General features: G+C 42.8%; 1 protein-coding gene across 1 annotated transcript in view; it reads right to left on the bottom strand.

Annotated features, from left to right (window-relative positions):
• Nucleotides 1–222: 222 nt before the first annotated feature.
• Nucleotides 223–20,005, bottom strand: part of CMTM3 (CKLF like MARVEL transmembrane domain containing 3) — a 33,606-nt gene continuing 13,823 nt past the window's right edge. Inside the window, exons 2-5 of the mRNA XM_072635929.1 lie at nt 12,207–12,362; nt 7,335–7,430; nt 3,925–4,045; nt 223–2,289 (exon numbers count right to left, since the gene is read on the bottom strand). Of these exons, the coding sequence (XP_072492030.1) occupies nt 2,261–2,289; nt 3,925–4,045; nt 7,335–7,430; nt 12,207–12,362 (402 nt within the window). The 3' untranslated portion in view covers nt 223–2,260. The remainder of the gene's footprint in view (nt 2,290–3,924; nt 4,046–7,334; nt 7,431–12,206; nt 12,363–20,005) is intronic.

The following is a 20,005-nucleotide window of genomic DNA, read 5'->3' as shown; positions in this document are numbered from 1 at the left end:
AATGCAAGTTGTCCAGAAACTTGGAAAAGCTGAAAAACAAGTTTGTGTGGTTAGGTATTACTCCAGAATCCATGACCAGTTTTAGGCAGGATTTGTCCCTGGGGACAAATTTCAAAGAGGGGGAGGGAACATATATACATCTATATATATATGTGAACACAAACATGCACACACATTATACACGTGTGTAGATAAATTTATATATGTACACACAGGCACAACTAAGTAGTCACTATGGTTTAATCCATCTTGACTTCTCATGGATGATTGACATGCAGTATATTGTCAAGTGAAAAACTTTACAAATTAAAGGCACTTAAACATTTATATTAGTTCTCAAGTCATAGCAAATGCCATTTACTTAGATGATTGCTTTTGTATATTGAAAGCTTTTAGGCTTAAATTTTATATAAGAATGTTGTAAAAGATAACCTCTTGTTTGAGAGAGAGATACAGACAATCACAGTTAACTGAAACGATTAAAGATGGTCCTTCTCATCCCTAGAGAAAGTCATTGGCTATGTTGTAGTTTCCACAGTACTATGGTGTTCTGTGCCCCCTGAGTGCCCCTAGCCTGCTAGCAGGCACCCATTTGGAACAAGGGTTTGGCTACCAACGGCCATTGCATGATTCTGCTGCCGATTTTCTTTCCCCTGAGTTTGTTTCTTTATCTGTCAAATGGGGATAATATATATATATGCTTGTACCACCTCATTCACTGGACTGTTGCAAGGAAGGCCTTAGAGTCCTTAAGTCATGCAAACTGCTGATATATCTATTAATCACCTTGTCTCTGAGGTCTATTCCATCACTAATAAGTCTTTGATATTTGTATTACCTATTTTGAACAGGGGCTGGGATGGTGTCCTTTTCTATTGAAGGATGACAGCTTACTTCCTTAGGCTAGTCTTTTAGAACTACATTCTGGCAACCTTCACATGTGGAATTAGATGTGTTTGTATAGGTCCCAGTGGAGTGATGAGTATCCACTATCTGAAATGAAAGATGTCAGAATTGTCCCTGTGTACCAAGAACATGGAGAAAAGAACTGTCTAATAATGGATTCTTAGAAAGACCACTATTATTCAAAATGTCAAATGCTTCAAATGGCTGTTTCCTCAAGACCTGGTATGTATGTATGTATGTATGTATGTATGTGTGTATGTATGTATGTGTGTGTGTGTGCATGCACGCTCATGGAGAGAGAAGAGACAGAGCTGGAGGTCTGTATATGTAGCACAGTTTGTGGTACACTGTAGGTGCTTCATAAATGATTATTGATTGCTATGTCAAGGTGAAGAAAAAAATCTGTGACTTAATTAGTTAGCATAAACCTCTTGCTCTGTGGAAAGTGCCCACTGGGGCAGATTAACCACACATCAGCAGATACAGTCTTAGAGCTGCTTAGAGGCATTGAAAAGTTAATTGTTTTGTCCATTGTCATTGAACAGGTATGTCTTAAAAGGCAGGGGACCACCTAAGACACAACAATAATCTTTTTAACAAGTGACTTCCCCTGAGCCCCAGTTTTCCTCCTCTGTCTCTTAAGGAGACAATAAGAGGTAGAGGTTTTTTTTAAAGGCAGAAAATGAAACTCTCCTTGGCAAATAGATATCAATTTTTTGATAAGCAAGGTTCCATATATTTCAGTGAAGATTCCTGGGGACAGTCAAACCACAAGGGGTACAAAGATACCTCTTCCTTAACAGATAACTCAGTATCACATGTAATATAAAATGCTTGGTAAAAACCGAGGTAGGAAGACTACATGGCACTGTGGGACCTGAATGCAGGTATAGACTAAGGCCTCCATTGATTGCGTTGTATTCATCTCTGACACAGAAGTCTAAATGGCTCAATGGTTCGGGAGAGATATTTGTGTGAAGTGAATTCTTCATTATTATAAGTCTAAAACTCAAAAGTGTAGAGCTAGTTCTGCTCAACAGAGACTTTCAAGGAAACTTGATACTGAAAAGACACTTAAACATGGGAAAAGTGTGCAGACCACAGACTGAAACAACTTATCATGATCTGTTTGGAGGATAGAGCTGAGAGTGGGGAGAGTCGAGAGTTGTGTTGTTCTCCACAGCCACAGCCCCTTGGGAAACCATAATGTAGAAGGAATGAGAGGCATTGTTCAACATAAGAGGGAAAAGCCTCATTCCCAGCTGGCAGTGCACTCAGAGGCTGAAAAATTAAGAGTGCCCGTTGAGATTCCCTTGGTGACTTGAGCAGTAGTGTCGTCCAGGTTGGTCGATCATCAGTCGGAATCAGAATTGGAGTCTTCCTCTGAAATGGAAGAGAAAAACTTCAGAAACAGACTGTTCTTTAGATACAGATTAGCAACTTCAAAGGCCAGCAAGGCTGGGGAGGGCTCTTTAGGATAACCATGAACACCCTCCCCTGGCAGTTCTCCTGGAGTTGCTGGTGTCTAACTTGGTGTAACATGGACCATACTTAACCTTAGGTCTTTTCTAGCTCTGTTCCTCCCCTGTCAGATTCTCTCTGCGGGTTGGTAGGCAGGATAGGGTCTTGAGCTGCCAGGAATTAAAGGTCTGCCTCGGGTGGGACAGCATGATGTGGTTCCAGAAAGGCTGTCGCCACCAGGATGGCATTGTTAGGAAGAAGAGACCTGATATAATAGTCAGTGTTTATATAGCACTCTAAAGTTTCCAAAGTGCTTATAAACAGGATCTCATTTTCACCTAAATGCAACGATGGAAGGTGGGTACTAGAATTACCCCCCTCTTACAGACATATGAAGTGACTTGCCCAGGGTTACATAGCTAGTAAGGTCAGATTTGAACTCAGGTTCTCCTGAATCCAGGTCCAGTGTTCTATCCATTGTGCCCCGCCTCTGATGGGTAAAAGCTTGAGAGAGGCATAGTTTAGCTTGATACAAGGAAAAACTTCCAAATAAGAGCAGTCCAAAAGTGAAATGGGCTACTTCAGGTTCTCCCTCAGTGGAGGTCTCAGGGAGAAACCTGATAACCACTTTTTGGCTTTCTTTTGGATAACCATTTTTCACTAATATTTTAGGAGGATTTCAAGTTAAGTATGGGTTGGACTAGATCTCTTTGGAAAGTCTTCTTCCAAGTCTGAGATACAGTGCTTTTGTGACTCATTATGACCTTGGGTAAAATGTCTCCTCTTTCCAAGCCTTAGTCCCCTTATCATAAAATGAGGGGGTTGGACCGGAAGAGTCCTAAAATCCTTTGTCTCTTTAACTTTGTATGCTCCAACTTTGTATACTGTCTGCTTCTATCTCTTCTGCTTGCATATTGTGTTCTCTGCTTTAACCTGTTCTAAGATCACAGTCCTAGAATGTTAGCATTGGAGGGGCCTTGGGAATCACATGGTAGAACTTCCATGTTTTAGAAGCAAAGACCTTGATGCCCTGAGATGCCTTGTCCAAGGTCACACAGCTCACAAGCAGCCATCTAGAGACTCAGAGTTCTTACGTCGGAGCCACAAATTCCTTACTATTTCCACTTTACCAGATCTCCTGGCCTTTTAGCACATTCTCTCTTCTGAAGATATTTCTAGTATGCTCTGATTCTATAAAATATCAAAAGATAGATCACAGAAGGACTAAAGAAATATCAAGAGTCAGCTAACCTGGGGAGTTAGCTATATCTTACTTTTTAGCACAACTGCTTTAAAATTCTTTTCCTATACACACACACACACACACACGTGCACACATGCACACACGCACGCACACTTCAGATGGATCCCTATGGACCGACATATTTCACCTTCTTTACTCCTTCTCCCTTGCTCCTTACAAGGTGAAGATGGGGAAGCACAGAGTCACCCATCTCCAATGGAGGTGTGGGGTTGTAGTTAAAGAACTCACAAATGTTGTTCAATGACGTACCTTAGGAGAATTTTAAGGGTCATGAAACTGACACATCCACTTACCTTCTGATTTTTCAGCTTCTGTGTCATTGGCAGAATTTCCTTGTTTGAGAAATTTGGACAGATCATTAAAGATGACGTAGAAGTCAAAGGCATACACAATTGTGGCGATGAAACCAAAGACCTATAGGACACAACAGCAGGGATCACAAAACTAGGCCCAAACATGTCAGGACCACAACTATATTTAACAAGCTCGCCTGTGACATGGATAAGGTGGCTACATAGGGTGGTACTGTCAGTCAGCATTTATTAAGTGCCTGCTATGTGCCAGGCATTATGCTGAGAGCTGGGGATACAAAGAACGGTCAAAAAACAAGAACCCCAAAACCAAGACCACTCAAATGCAAGTCCTTGATCTCGAGGAACCCCAAGTCTATTGGGGGGAGACAGCATGCAAATAAGTATGTGTGAATAAGATACACACAGGGTAACGTGGAGATGTTCTCAGAGGGAAGGCACTAAGATTAAGGAGGACTGGGAAAGGTTTCTTGCAGATGATGGGACTTTAGCTAGGACCTGAAGAAAGCCAGAGAAACCAGGAAATGGAGATGAGGAGGGAAAGCAAGTGTTCCAGGGGGACAGTCTATGAAAATGACTAGGAGATGGAATGTCTTTTTTGAGAAACAGAAGAGAGTCCAGTATCTCTGGACTGCAGAGTATGTGGCATCAGAAGACTGGGAAAGTAGAAAGGGGCTAGCTTATGAAAGGCTTTGAATGTCAAATAAAAGATTTTATTTTTGACCCTGGAGGTGATAGGGAAAAGAGCAGAGTGACACTGGCCTGCCCTGCCCTTAAGAAAGATCATTTTGACAGCTAAGTGGAAGATTGTCTGCAGTGGGGAGAGAGAGACCTGTGGCAGGCAGACTAACTAGCAGGCTACTGCAACCCTGTACAGGTATGAGGCAATAAGGACCTCTGGCAAGCTGGGGGCAGTGTCAGGAGGTAAGTGATGTTACAAAGGTAGAAACAACAGGACTTGACAACTGATTGGATGTGGGGGTGGAGGTGAGAGTGAGGATATGAGGGTGACCTCTATGTTATGAGTCATAGTGACTGGCAGCATGGAAATACCCTCAGCAGTAACAGGGAAAACCCAGAAATATCCATTTCCAGATAGAGAACTGATGGACTCAGTGTAGATTGAAGCATATTTTTCCTCTCTTTTTTTTTTCTTCCTTCCTTCTTTCCTTCCTTCCTTCCTTCCTTCCTTCCTTCCTTCCTTCCTTCCTTCCTTCCTTCCTTCCTTCCTTCTTTCCTCCCTCTTTTTCTTTCTTTCATTCTTCATTTTTTTTACAACATGGCTAATATGAAAATGTTTTGCATGACTTCATATGTACTATGAGTATCATATTTCTTGCCTTCTCAATGGGTGGGGTAAGAAGTGGAGGAACGAAAAGAATTTGGAAATTAAATTAAAAATGAAATTTAAAAAACAGTGATGTTATGAAGATGAGAGGGCTTTGGGAGAAAGATAATGAGTTCAATTTTGGACATGTTGAGTATAAGATGACTCTGAGATAGCCAGTGTGAGATGTACCATAGGCAGACTGGCAGTTGGGAGAAGGTAGGGCTAGATAAGTAATCTGAGTCAATCTGGGTCATAGAGATGTTAACTGAAACCATGGGAGTTGATGAGATTACAAATGATACTTGTATAGAGGCAGAAAAGGAGAGGGCTCAGGACAGGGTCTTGGGGGAATACACAGTATCATCGAGTATGACCTGGATGAAGATCCAGCAAAGCAGAGGTGGGACAGTGAGAAATAAGGAGCTCTGGTTTCTTCACTGCACCATAGACCCTGTCCCAGTCCCAAATCCACCTTGTACATTTGTGAATCAGCCTGTGCTTCTGCTCACATCTTGCTCTAGCTTTGGAAGGCCCACCTCAACTCTCTCCACTCAGCCTAGCCAGATTCTACCCTTACTTAAAAACCCAGGACAAGTCTCTTGTCCATGAAACATTCTGTCCACCCTTATCTGCTGTGATTACTTCCTCTTGTGACTCCTAAACAGCTGTTGATTCTAAATTACTGGACAGACATAGAGATCATGAGCTACCCTATTAAATTCTTGCCTTGTTCATCCAACTAGACTCTGCCTTGAAGGCAAGGACCACATCTAAATCATTTGTTGGCTGCATTACAGTGGAGTCTTTTGTTAATTACTGAAAGTTATATTTTACCCCCCACCACCACTTCCCATCAATACCTGTTAAATTCCCTAGGGCAAGGGTGGGGAACCTGCAGCCTCAAGACCACATGTGGCCCCCTAGCTCCTGAAGGGGCCCTTTGACTGAATCCAAACTTCACAGAACAAATCCCCTTAATTAAAGCATTTGTTCTGTAAAACTTGGACTCAGTCAGAAGGCTGCATCCAAGGACCTAGAAGGTCACGTGGCCTTGAGGTCACAGGTTCCCCACCCCTGCCTTAGAGGAATAACAACCCAAGTTTCTGCAGCCTACACTGCATTTTCTGTAATGCATATTCATCTCAGAAATACTTTGTAAATTATTTCCAGTTGTCTGGGCCTCATTGTGGGAAATGGAGGTGACCCTAGGTTGTGCCAGTGGATCATGAGTTCTACGAGGTTCAATCATATTGGAAGGACTTCAAGTAGAAACCTAGAGACAAATTGTTCTCCAAGGACCGGCCTCGGTGAGTGCAGAAAAGTTCATTACTAGAAAGTGGACCATCAGGGCATGATGGGGTTTTTTTGACAGTTTTACTAGAGCATAAAAAGGATTTGATCTGTGTTGGTGGAGGGAACACCTACACTAATGAAATCATAGGTCTTTGGAAGTATTGACAAATTTGCCTTCAGATGATTAAATTCGGTCGGTGTTCATCAAGTCAGACTGAACCTTGTGTGCAAGGTGTTATGCTAGAAGGCTAACAGGACAGTCCTTCTCCAAAGTATGTTTATAATCTAACAGGAGGTAAGACACACCTCTATAAGGCACATACATAGTGTTAGTGTAAGCTACTAGGATGTAGAAGGTAAATGGGAAAACAGAGTTGTCTATGCAGACTGTTAATGTAACATGCTAAGATTAAGAAGGTAACTGGGCAAACACAGATGTCTTTAGGTCCCCTTGATTGGCTGAACAATCATAAAGTGCTCCAACTGGGAAGCAACCCTAAATAATGGTGATGCAAAGAAGGCTTAACCTGTGTCATTTCCTTTGATTCCCCCAGTCCTGTAAGCTATAGTCTAAGTATGGTTATGTCCCTATTCTACAGAGAAGGACCCAGAGTGAGGAACATATGTACAGGGTCACTTGGGTAGTAAGTGGCAGAGCCAGAATTTGAACCCTAGTCTCCTGACTCCTGGATTAGTGCCTTAGGGGAATGGAAGCACACATGGAACCTCACAGTTTCCCACCCCCAAAGCCTGGCTATCAGCTACTTACTCCAGCTGCTTTGGCTGCCCCATCTGAATACTTGGAGATGGCAGTGATGGAGATGGCAAAGTAGATGATGGCAGCTGTGACACAGCGAAGGAAGTCCTGGAAGAGAGCACAAGGGCAGAGAATTGAACGAAGTAGTCTGAGCACAGCTGCTTCTGCCAAATCCAGTTTCAGTTGATTGGATTCTAGCTGCCAGCACTGAATGGTTTGGGAAGGCCAGGGTTGGACCTGAGCTGGGAGCCAGTGAATAAGCAGGCCAGTGTGCTGGAAGATCCCTGGTGGGTTGCTGAGGTCTCTCTTGGTAAGACCTTCCCTCCACATTTCATAGAATTAGAGGTGAAAGGAATCCTAGAGAATGTTCTGTTAGAGCTTCAAGGCCCTTAGGATATGGATATTAGAGATTAGAGACTTTAAGAGATGGTCCAGTCCAGCCCTCTAATGTGACAGATTGTTTTCCCACTTATGATTTTCTTAATTTGGGACTTTTCTCCCCTTGCGTCCCATCAAAATGTACCTGTTTCTTCTCTATTTTCTCTAGAGGCCTGCTTACTACTGGTGAATTCATAAATATTTTCCGCTGATGTGCTAATTACTTGCTTCCACCACGTAATAATAACTAGAATAAACCACATTTATATAGTCAACTAATGGTTACAAAGATCTTTTATGTACGTTTATATTTGAGAATGTGTGGTGACATACTCAGGGTCATAGGGCTACTCCCCCTGGAGAGCTGAAAGGAGAACTCTGGTCCCAAGAACCTTTAAGGGCCAATGCGTTTAACAACACAGGGGCTTAAGGGGAAATTTCAGGAACCAGCATAGACCTGGTTGGAGAAAGGCAGGCTAATTTGGGGGCAGGGAAGATACGTTGTGATTTAAAGGACGTGGACCATAACCTTTCAGAATTTGTCTTGTTTCTCTTCCAAAGGAGCTAGAATTTGGTTTTGAATTCTTCTGTTCTTAGGATAACTGGATCTCACTGTCTCTTAATGCCTTTTCTGGGACTGGGACGGCTCTAAGGTGTGGCCTTACCTATCCTTTGTTTTTCTTTGTGGTTAGTCTCCTTCTCAAAGAGGACCAAAGACCCCAGGAGGGTGATGTCTTGATTTGCAAGTGAATTGGATTTAAGTGGGGCAGAGCAGTGCAAAATCATTAGCCCCTCTCCCTCCTCCAGAGTCATTGGGGTCCAGTGGAAAGACATAGGTCAACACAACCAACATTAGTCCCCTGCCCCCCATACAGCGGGAGACCTTGGCCTTTTTAAGCTAAGGTCTTTCCCAGATCTTTGTCTGAGAACAATACCCATTCAGTAGCTAAACTGAGGTAAAAGATAGCCTACTTTGCCTTCACAAAAGAATTAATGGGGGAAGGGGAGACCCTCAGAGTTTCTGCCCAGAACAGAAAAAATTACTATTTACCCTTACTGTGAGCCATCAAAACCCGAACAAGGAACAAGTGAGGCTTGGGCTGGGACTTGTTATCAGCCAATCAGTGAGAGCCCATATTGATTTGGGTTTAAACACATAATCAAGCAGCCCCATTTGAATCCTATTGGGCTTTGTCAAAACCTGGTTTTCCAGAGCTATATTTCAAGAAATCATAAATGAAAACTTCACGAGACAAAAGAGTTAATTGCCCCATAACTTCTTAAAAATCAGTAGGGAAGAAAAAAATCTAGCCCCCAAACCCCAAGATACCTTGTGAAGTGTAAGCCAACCATTCGTCCTAAGGAGGGAAGGCAGGCTGAGGCCGAGTTCAGGCTTTAGCATCTGACTCTGTCTTAGACAAATGGGCAGGCAGTGCTGGGTTCTGATACTGTACCCCAGGGTCTCAGATTTTTTTGTTCCTTATCTATTAAATGGATCTAACAATACTTATGCCACCTCAGAGAACTATAGAAATTTAGAGCTGAAAGAGATCTTGGTGGCCATCTTACTTGGACCTGAAAAAGAAATCCCCACTATAAGTACCCAAATGATCATCCAGCTGTTGCTTGAAGACCAGCAGTGATGGAGAACTCGCTGCCTCCCATGACTGCCTATTGCATTTTTAGACACCTTTAATAGTGAAGAAGTTTTCCTGCTATCAAGTCTAAATCTGACTTTTTGTAACTTCTAGTTATGACTCCTGGTGCTGGCCTTTGAAGCCAAAACAGAACAAGTATAATCCCTCTTAGCACATGAAAGCCTTTCAGATACATGTAGACAGCTATCATGTACCCCCTGAATCTTATCTTCTGTAGGTTAGTTACCCTCAATTCCTTTAACTAGATGTTCCTTATGTGACATGGACTCAAGGTCCTCCATCATCCTGGTAGTCCTCCAAACACTCTCAAGCAGATTCGGAATCTAGCGCTTTGTACTCCTTAATAATGGACTAGAGAAATGTGAGTTATTCTCTTGCTTAGACCAGGGGGCAGGGAGGGATCATATGTGGAGTTAGTCAAAATTTGAGACTAGAGCTCAGTTGTCTTAGGCCAGTGTGCTATCGGAGAAAGCAGAGGTGACACATTAAGGTTTTGAAGCCCCTTTTCCGTGAGTCGTCCTTGGAATTATAGTCACAATTCTCTCTTGCCTTCAGGAGGCAATGAGATACACATACACACACATACATATATATGAATGTTAGTATAAATAATTGTAGTTATATATACACATATATATAACCACATGTATTTATAACTAACATTCCTGTTATGTATAATTATATATAAATGTGTGTCTATATATTTATGTATCCCATATATATAAATACACACATATATGTACATACACACATAACATAAATTTTTGAAAATCCTCAAATTCCTTTAACTTCATAATTTCTTAATTATGTGGTAGATCAGCTTAGAATAACAGCGGCACCTGGTGGTCAATAAAGGAAACTTGTTCTTGAAATTTCTTGATTCAGTAGGGGAAAAAAGACCCACTTTACACAAACTCGGTCAGCCTATCCTTGGGTTCCTGGGCTCTCTTCTACCCTCAAATCATATTTTCCATGTTAGATCAATCCGATGGTTGCTTTTTTCTTTAATTCACTTCTAAGGTAAGTGTCCAAACACAGAAGGGAGATGGAGAATCAAGGCAGAGTTCACAAAGACACACTTACATATGATTTGTGACTATGAAATATTTCACATCTTATTTGACTGTCAAATGATAAACAAAAAATAAAACAGAGGTGCAAATATAATTGGAATCATTTTATTCCCCTCACAATCTGGCTCCAGCTTGGCTTTCTAGCCTTCTCATATATCTTTCCCTTTTACTCACTGTATTCTAACAATGTTCCTCACAGCTGACTCTCCATCGCCCACTTCCATGCCTTTGCACAGCTTGGTCAGCCAAACCCAGAGCCCATTTCTGCCTCACCTCCACCTCCTAGAAACCCTGTTTCCTTCAAGCCTCAGCTCAGGTGGCACCACTTCTGTGAGGTCTTTCCTGCTCACTCCGGCTTCTAATGAAGTGGCCTTCAAAAGTTTTCTGCTTATGGCACAGGATTATTCCTGGATGTGAGGAATCCCAGAAAATTATGTTTGGGAAAGGCTCAGGCATGTGCATGCCATTACAAGTGTTAGATTACCTGTAATTCAGAGCATACTCAATTGAGAACCACTGTGCTACTGAGCTCTGCTCTCCCTACCCCCATTACCTAGTATTGATTTTTTAGCTACTTATCTAGGTACATGTTGCCTCCCCTTGCTGGACTGTGAACCCTTAAATGGTAGGGATGGTTTCATTTTCCTCTAAATTTTCAGCACCAAGCACAGCGCCTGGCATACAAGGCACAAAAGATGTTTAATATAAGGCGTGTTAATTGATCTGGTGCTTTTCAGGTTTCTAAAAGGCTTTCTTTAAAACTCTGCTAAATAGGTGGTGTCAGCAGAAGAAGCTTTGGGTGATGCCAAGTCTTGATAAGAAATGTTTTTTGCCCTCAGTCCATTAAGACTGCGAGAGCAATCATCCCATTGACCAGTCATCTCCATGCTAGATATTTGGACTTCATCGGCCAGATTTCCCGGAACATCTTCTCTGGTATGCCTGTGTTGATGGGTTCAGCTAGGCAGGCAGTGAGTGTGCCAGTGGGCACTCCCTCCCACCCTGCCCCCCCTTTCTTGTTAAGGAACGAATAAAGTTCCCTGAATCTCACTCTTGTCAAACAGGACCCACTCTATTTGAGCAAGATCAGACATGTAGTCTCCTTAGAGGCTGCATGCTATAGTCCAGGGGTGGGGAACCTGTGACCTGGAGGCTGCATGGCCACAAGTTCCCCATCCCAGGTATAGTCAATTCATCAACAAGCATTTATTAAGTGCTTACTATATGCCAGATAACTTGCTAAATCTGAGAATACCAAAAAAAAAAAAAAAAAAAAGGCAAAAACAGACCCTGGCCTGAAGGAGCTCACATTTTAGTTGGGGGAGATTTAGTTGTGAATAACTAGGTTCATAAATATTATATACAGAGAAGATAGAAAGTAACCTCAGATGGGGCAGCACTAGTGGCTGGGGGGACCAGGGAAGGCCTCCTACATAAGGTGAGATCTGAGGCTAGTCTTGAAGAAAACTAAGAGGCAGAGTTTAAGAGGGAGAGCATTAGGCATGGGGAGGGGAGGATGATATAATAATACTGAATTTTTGACACCAGAAGACCTGAGCTTGAATTTTAACTCTCCTACTTACTGTCTTTATGGTCTTGAGAAAGTTGCCGCTCCTCTGTGGGCCTCAGTTTCCTTTGCTGTAAAATAAAGGGTTTGGACTAGACAGTCTTGTAAGTTCCCTTCTCTAATCTTTCAGCCATTCAGTGTTCCATAAAACAAAATTCCCTTCGTCTTTCCTCCCTCCCCACCCACCCTGATTCCACAGCTTGCTTACCGAGAGAGGCCAGCACATCCCTGGGAACTTCTCATTGATCTTCATGAAGTAGCCAAAGAGGAAACAGAGGGCCAGCAGGAACATCAAGAGGGGCACAGTCAGGAAGGGAGCCGCCGTGGATGCGATGTAGCAGATAAAGATGATGAAAGAGAGTGCCTGCCAGGGAGAGGAGTCTCAGCTTCCTCTGGGGATGGATGACCCAGGCCTGAGAAAAAGCTGAATCTGCTTCTCTATGCCTGGCCTTACGCACCTCACACCTTTCCCTTCCTCTTCCTGCCTCCTGGGCCCAAGTGAGAAAGGGAAACACCCACAACAACAGTGTAGTGGGACTGTAACAGTTATCTGGTTCCCCTTCACCTGTATCCAAAGTCCTTATGCCTCAAAAGTTCAATCAAGAAACATTTATTAAGCACCTACCGAGTGCCAGGTACTCTGCTAATCACTAGGGAGACAAAAAGAAAGTTACTGGCCTCAAGGCGCTTATGCCATTTAGATAGACAGGAGAGGGAAGGGACCCTTCATTAGAAACACTCCTCTGAGGTTCTGCTTCATGCTTGTCTGACCGTTGAAGATGGCCACAAAAGGGAAAATGTCCAATGTGACAGGATCTGTAGGAAAACGGGCCCATGGATGCATTGCTGGAGGAGCTATGAATTGGTCCAGCCGTTCTGGAGAGCAATTTGGAACCATGACCAAAAAGTTACTAACCTGCAATAATATTACTTTGACCCAACAATAATTATACTAGTAGGGCCTAGTAATATAATTATTGTTGGGTCAAAGTGATATTAGTAACTGGGCTCATCCCCAGAGAGATAAAAGGAAAAGGAAAAGGATCTATTTGTACATTTGGACAGCTCTTTTTTGTTGTTGTTGGCAAAGAATGGGAAATGAATGGTTGAACAAATTATGGTGCATGAATGTAATGAAATGCTGTTGTGCTATAAGAAATGATGCAAGGAGTAGTTTCAGAGAAACCTGGGAAGACCTGTATGAGTGGGTAGCAAAGTCAGCAGAATCCACAATTGTAACATTGTAAAAATGATAAATCAGAACTGGGATCCACACAATGAATGACCAGTTGTGATTCTGGAGGACCAGTAATGAGGCATTCTTCTCATTTCCTAGGAGGTGATAGACTAAATATACAGAATGACATGATCAATGGGGACATTTGTTCTGCTTGACGAGGCATATTTGTTATTAGACATTGGGAAATTCCTTTACGGCAAAGACCACGTTTAGAGTATCTCAACAACACTACATAGTAGAGGCAGATGTGTGTGTGTGTGTGGATAGTACCCTCTACCCCTGAGTTCAAATCCTGCCTGTAGGACTCTGGACAAGTCACTCAAATTTCTCTAAGGCTGTATAATGGGGATAATAATAGCACCCACTTCACAGGGTTGTTGTGAGAATCAAACAAGGTATTTTTAAAGTTAAGAAAATCTCAAAGCACTATGTAAATGCTAGTTATTATTATCCAAAACTGCTGCTGAATATGGATAAATTAATATGTGTAAGTCCTATGCTTCCTAAATATATCCATATCTACATGTATATTTACATATACATATGCACCCACATATACGTCCATTTTTATGCCTATGACTTTCTTAGCAATTTTCTCTTCTGCGAGGACAAGCACCAGCCCTCAATTCACACTTCCTTGGATGCTTAGCAAATCCACTGTTGAACAATAATACTTTCCATGTGGATGATCCCAAAGCTCCCGTTCTCTTATGGGCAGCTGAACACAACTTGGAACATTCCTTTTTCAGCAGAGTAGAACAGGTAGAGCCTTGGTCTGGAGTCAGAAACCTCTCTCAGCCTCAGTTTCTCCCTATGTCAGATCACATTTGTACTTCCTCTGTCACTGGGTAATTGGCAAGATCAGATGAGAAAATGTACCTAGGGCTCTTTGTGAGTCTTGAATATGTAAAAACATAAAAACAAATGTATTATGGTGCTCCTTAGTGATTTCATATCTATGATTCTTCCTTCAGCTTCCTCCCAAGAGAGCAGAACTTGGCCTCTGTAGTTGTCTCATTATCTCCAGAGAGAGAACAATGGGTGGTGTTAAAAGACAGGAGTTTTATGATCTTGGACAAGTCCATTTCCTTCTCTGAGCCTCAGTTTCCTCCTCACTTGTAAAATCGACCCCCTCACACTCATCAGGATAATGAGGTTTACATGCATAGGGGACCTGAGAGATCATCTGAGTTTTACAGAAGAGGAACCAGAGAGGGGAATTTTGGTTTAGTCATAGCGGGAGTAACAACTGAGAATCTAACCCAGGGCTTTGGACTTCTAATAATGCTACAAACTCTGCTGGCCACCCATGAGTCATATGCTGAAGGGCACAGAGCTCCTTCCCTATATCCTCCTGGCTCAGGAGCTGCATTCCCTCTGCCTGGACAGACAACAGCAAAGAAAGGTCCCAGCTCAAGTCCTCCCTTCTCTGCCCAGGAGTCTTCCATTCTCTAACTTCTTCCCAGAACTGTCCAACACATGTCATCATGAGGAAAGTGCTATGGAAATGAGTTCCTTATTCTCTATGTGTTCTGGATGTGATTCCTGGAAGGCAGATGTCCCTTCTCCTGCCCCTCTCTCAGCTACTGTCCCCTCATACACCGATTGGCCCTGGCACAGAGCTGGCCAGCCAGGGGCTCCCTGGTTGGTTGGTTGGAATGAGCCACGACACTTTCTGAAACTTTGTCTTAAGTTGGGGAGGAGGAAGAGGGGAGCAAAAGTCCCCCTGCTGACTCAGGTGAAGGGAACGTGAGCATCACAGCCCCAGGGACATCAGAGCTTTCCAGAGCAAGTGGGTGTGGACAGTGTGGTGCTGAGGAAAGAACCTATTTATTGAGCACCTACTACAGTCAGGCAGCATGCTAAGCACAGGGGATACAAATACAAAGGTGAGACAGTTCTTGCCTTCAAAGAGCTCGTATTCTAAAGGGGAAGATACAGTATGCTCACAGATAAGTAAATGCAGGAGCTATATAAAATAACTACCCAGTGATGAGTTTTGGGAGAGGGACTAAGAACTGAGGGCATCAAAGGGGCACTTGAGGAGGGAGACCATTCCAGGCATGGGAGACATCACGAGCAAAAGCAGATAGGCAGGAGATTAAAGTGTATGTATATTGGAGACAGTAAAGAGGACAGCTGGCCAAGGGGAGATGGAGTGAATGAGAGGGAATAACAGTAATCTACCTGGAAAGAAAGATGAGCTGCAGCCAGACTGTGAAGACTTGGAAGTGCCAAACAAAAGTTTGTGCCTTCCCCTAGTGTGGCAATGGGGAGCCAGAGGAGCTTCTTGAGCAGTAGAAGCATGGTCAGACCTGTGCTTTAGGAATACTAGATTGACTGTTGTGTAGAGAATGGAGGGGAAACCAATTAGGAAGCCACTGTCACAGTCTTTTTTAGTCTCAGGATCACTTTACACTCTTAAAAATTATTGAGGATTTCTTACCCCCCTTCCCCAAAGAGCTTGTGTTTATGTGGTAATATATATTATCAACATATCTAATGATATTTCCCATATTAGAAATGAAAATATTTTAGTATTATTTTGAGCATAATTTTGGCCTCACAGATCCACTCTCCCAAAGGATATGGGTAGTTCCCTGAACCCCACTTTGAAGGTCTGGACTGGGGTGGTTGTGTGATTGATGCAAAAGATATTGAGAAGATGAAATCAATAATCCCAGGCAGTTGATTGGAAATGAGAGGAGAGTGAACAGTCCCCTAGATTGTGAACCTGAGTAAACACCAGAATGGTGGTGCACTAAACAGAAATAGGGAGGATGGGAGAAGGACTGGATTTAAGTGAAATCATAATGAATTTGGACTATGTTGAACTTGAGATGCCTCTGGGATATTAGAGGTGGAGATATAAAGCAGCCAGTTGGAGAGGTGGGACTGAGGGTCAGGATAGAGAAAAGGGCTAGATTTGTAAATTTTGGAGTCATATTGAAAGAAATGCTCCTTGAATCTGTGGGAACTGAGGAGTTTACCAAAAATGAGTCGAGGGAAAAGGAGAGGCTTTAGTCTAGAACCCTAAAGCAAAATACTCTTCCTCTTCATGTCTGCCTACTGGCTTTCCCTGGTTTCCTTTAAGTTCCAGCAAAAATCCCACCTTCTACAGGAAGCTTTCCCCAATCCCTCTTAATTCCAATGCCTTCCCTCTGTTAATTCTGTCCTGTATATAGTTTATTTGTCCGTGTTTATTTGTTCTCTCCCCCATAGGATTATAAACTCCTTGAGGGCAGGAACTGTCTTTTGCCTCAGGAAAAGACCTTAAACCCCAGGGCTTAGCACAGTGTAATAAGTGCTTAACAGATGTTTCTTTTTGATTGATAAAACCTGCAAAAGAGAACTGGAAGATCAGCTTAACAGATAAAAAGACAATCAGGGCGAAGCAGCATCACAAAAGCCCATGAAGAGACAGTAGGGGTGACCAGCAGAGTCAGAGGGTATAAAGTAGTCCAGAAGCCAGGACTGAGAAAAACTATTACATTTAACCACAAAGAGATAGATCATTGGTCACCTGGGAGAAATCAATTTCCCACAGAGTGGCAAGATGGAAGCCATGTTGGGACAGGGTGAGAAGTGAGGAAGTTGAGGCAGGGACTGGACAAAGCTTTTTCTTAGAATTTGATTCGAAAGGAAGAAGAGATATGGGATGACAGACTGGAGGGGTGGTCAGGCCAAGATTTTTGAAATATGAGAATCACCAGGTACATTTGTAGGTAGCAAGAAGGAGTCAGGGAATAAAGATTTTAAGTCAGAAGACATCTTTAAGTCCTAGCACTGGTGTTTCCTTCTTGTATGACCCTGGGCAAGATCCTTCCCCAGTCTGGTCCTTAATGTCCTCTGAAAAATGCTAGGGATGAGCCAGAGAATATACTTTCCAGGTCTAGATACCATGATCCTTATCTGCTATGGCTAACAGGGTCTACAATGTGCTGTATGTAATATTACGTGCTGTATTTTATTTATTATTTACTGTTTATCTATAATATACAATAATTTGTTTTCAATATAATATGTTATGATATTTATTCCATTATATATAGATAGCTCATAAGACCATATTATAGATAGTCTATAAGGACTGTCTAGCCTATTCATTCTTCCTAATGTGCATTTCCATAGTGGTAGGGCATAATATGGATGTAGGTACCAGATCAGTTACTGGGGCAGACCCTGAAATGGACTTTTCTGCCTGTTGTCCTTCTAGTCAATGATGAGGGGTAGAGAAAGAAGCCTCTCGATGGTGCTCTCGTGGGAAAGATGCTGGTTCTACTACTTCCTGTGTGATCTGGGTCTCAGTTTTCTCCTATGTAAAATGGGGAGAGGGGAAGGAAATTGGAACTAAAATCCCTTCTAATTAGGTGGTGTAGTGGATAGAGTACTTGTAGTCTGGAAGATCTGAGTTTTAAAACTGCCTCAGACTACTCACTGGCTGTCGGCTTGAGCAAGTCACTTTACTTCTGCCTCAGTTTTCCTATCTGTCAAATGGGGATAATAATAGCATAAAGTTGTTAACAAGGATCAAATGAGGGAAGATATGTAAAGCATATTGCCAAAGTTAAATAGCTATCTAAAAGCTAATATTATTATGATAATGATAATGAATATTATATAGAATGATCCTACAAGTCCACCCAGTGGGTCCTGTTCTTGCCTGATCTGGTCAGAGAATGCTAGGAAGGATTTTAGAGAAGATCAGTCTAGCCCTCCTCATTTTAGAAAACTCAGCCCCCGAAGGGAGAAGTCACTTGCCTGTGGTCCTTCACCTAGCAAATAAAACCAGGACCCCAGCTCCAATCTCCCAATTTCTAGGCCAAGACTCATCGGCTTTTACCTCTAGCTGGGAGTCAGGCCCACCCATCCTTAGGTGGGAGCTTAAGTTTCTTGGGCAGTGCCAGGACCAACTCATACCAAAACTGTCTGACTACCTGGAGAGAGTCTGGACTCTAGCAAAAGGCACTTAAAACACGGTGTGTCCCCAATCTCCCATGGTAAATGACCTCTTCCATCAGGTTTAATGACAGCATCTCTTCTGACAGGTACAGACAACTGGCTCTCTTCCTACCTGTCTGGGGAGAAAGCTCCCGCTTCTACCACATCTCCCCTTGCTCCCCAGCTCGGGGCCCATATATCACATAAATGTGATAATGCTAATCTGCCAACCTTCCTTCCCCAGAGAAAGTGAAAATTTAGAAGTGGCTGCCTGCTGTTTTCTGGTCATTTAGGCAACCGAAAAGATGTGGGAGTGAGCTTATCAGGACAGAGGTATCAGAACAGAATGACCTGAGAGGTCAGCCTAGCCCAGCCTCCACATTGGAATACTCAGTCATTTGCTCCAGGCTCTGACTCCTACACAAGTTACTGCTGAAGAGCTTGGGGTCCTGGTGCTCCATGTCAAATGACCATGATTTTGGCAGACCTTAATGAAGGAGCCTAGGAACTGGGACAGAGACCTAATGATAATAAATAGCATTTATATAGGACTTTACAGAAGTTATCTCATTCCATCCTTACAACAATCCTGGGAACTAGGTGCTGTAATTATCCCCATTTTACAGATGGGGAAACTGAATCAGACAGTGACTTACCCAGGGTCACAGAGCTCATAAGGGTTTGAGGCTGGATTTGAACTCAGGTCTTCCTGACTCCAGGTCCAACACTCTATCCACTGGCCCACCCAGTGTTTCCTAGCTGTAGGAGGTTGCCATTTGGGAGCAGTTAGTAACAGGTTGGATGGGGTAGACTTCTCTGCTCAATTGGCACAAAGTAACAGGATGCATGTCAGCAGCATCTGAGGCCCAAGGTATCAACCTTTTCTCTCACATCCTCCCTTTCACAGCTGCATAGGGGAGGGACTGCTGAGAGGCAGGGTGGCAGGATGGGGGGAAGCTTATAGGAAGAAACTTTCAAATGCTTTCACTGCTACTTTGAAGCTCCAATTGACTTCTCTTTTGTGGCTCTGTTTATTTCAATTAAATTTTATTTTTTCAGTGAACAAAAATCTGCCTTCTCTCTTTCCCCCTTCCTTTAGATGGAAAAGAAAAAAAGAAACCTCTATTCCAAATACATATAGTCAAGCAAAATAAATTCCTGTGTTAGCCATGTCCAAAAAACTCCATGTTTCACTTTGCACTTTGTGTTCATCACCTCTCCATCAGGAGGGGGATGACATCTTTCATCGTGAGCCTTCTGGAATAATGGCTGGTCACTGTATTTCACAGTTGTTGGTCTTTACAGTAGTGTGGTTGTTGTATAAATTGTTCACCTGCTTTTACTCACTTCATTCTATATTGATTCATACAAGTCCTCCCAGGTATTTCTGAAAGAATGCCTTTCCTCATTTCTTAGAGTACAACAGTATTCCATCACTTTCATATACCGTAACTCCCCAGTTTGATAGGTAGTTTACAATTCTTTGTCCATGCAAGCAGAGCTGCCATAAGTAGATAGATGGATAGATAGAGAGATAAATGGATAGATGGATGGATGGATGGATGGATGGATGGATGGACGGATGGATGGACAGATAGGTAGGTAGGTAGGTAGGTAGGTAGGTAGGTAGGTAGGAAGGTAGGAGTCTTTTCTTCATTCTTTGATCTCTTTCAGGTACAGAACCAGTAGTGGTATTGCTGGGTCAAAGGGTATGCACAATTTATTAACTTTGCGAACGTCGTTCCAAATTGCTTTTCTGAAAGCCTGGACCACTTCACAGACCCACCCACAGTGACTACATGTGCTTGTTTTCCCACTGCTCTTCC

This window comes from Notamacropus eugenii, chromosome 1, assembly GCF_028372415.1.
Source record: "Notamacropus eugenii isolate mMacEug1 chromosome 1, mMacEug1.pri_v2, whole genome shotgun sequence".
Taxonomy (NCBI): Eukaryota; Metazoa; Chordata; class Mammalia; order Diprotodontia; family Macropodidae; genus Notamacropus; species Notamacropus eugenii.
This window is presented reverse-complemented; position numbering and strand designations above follow the sequence as displayed.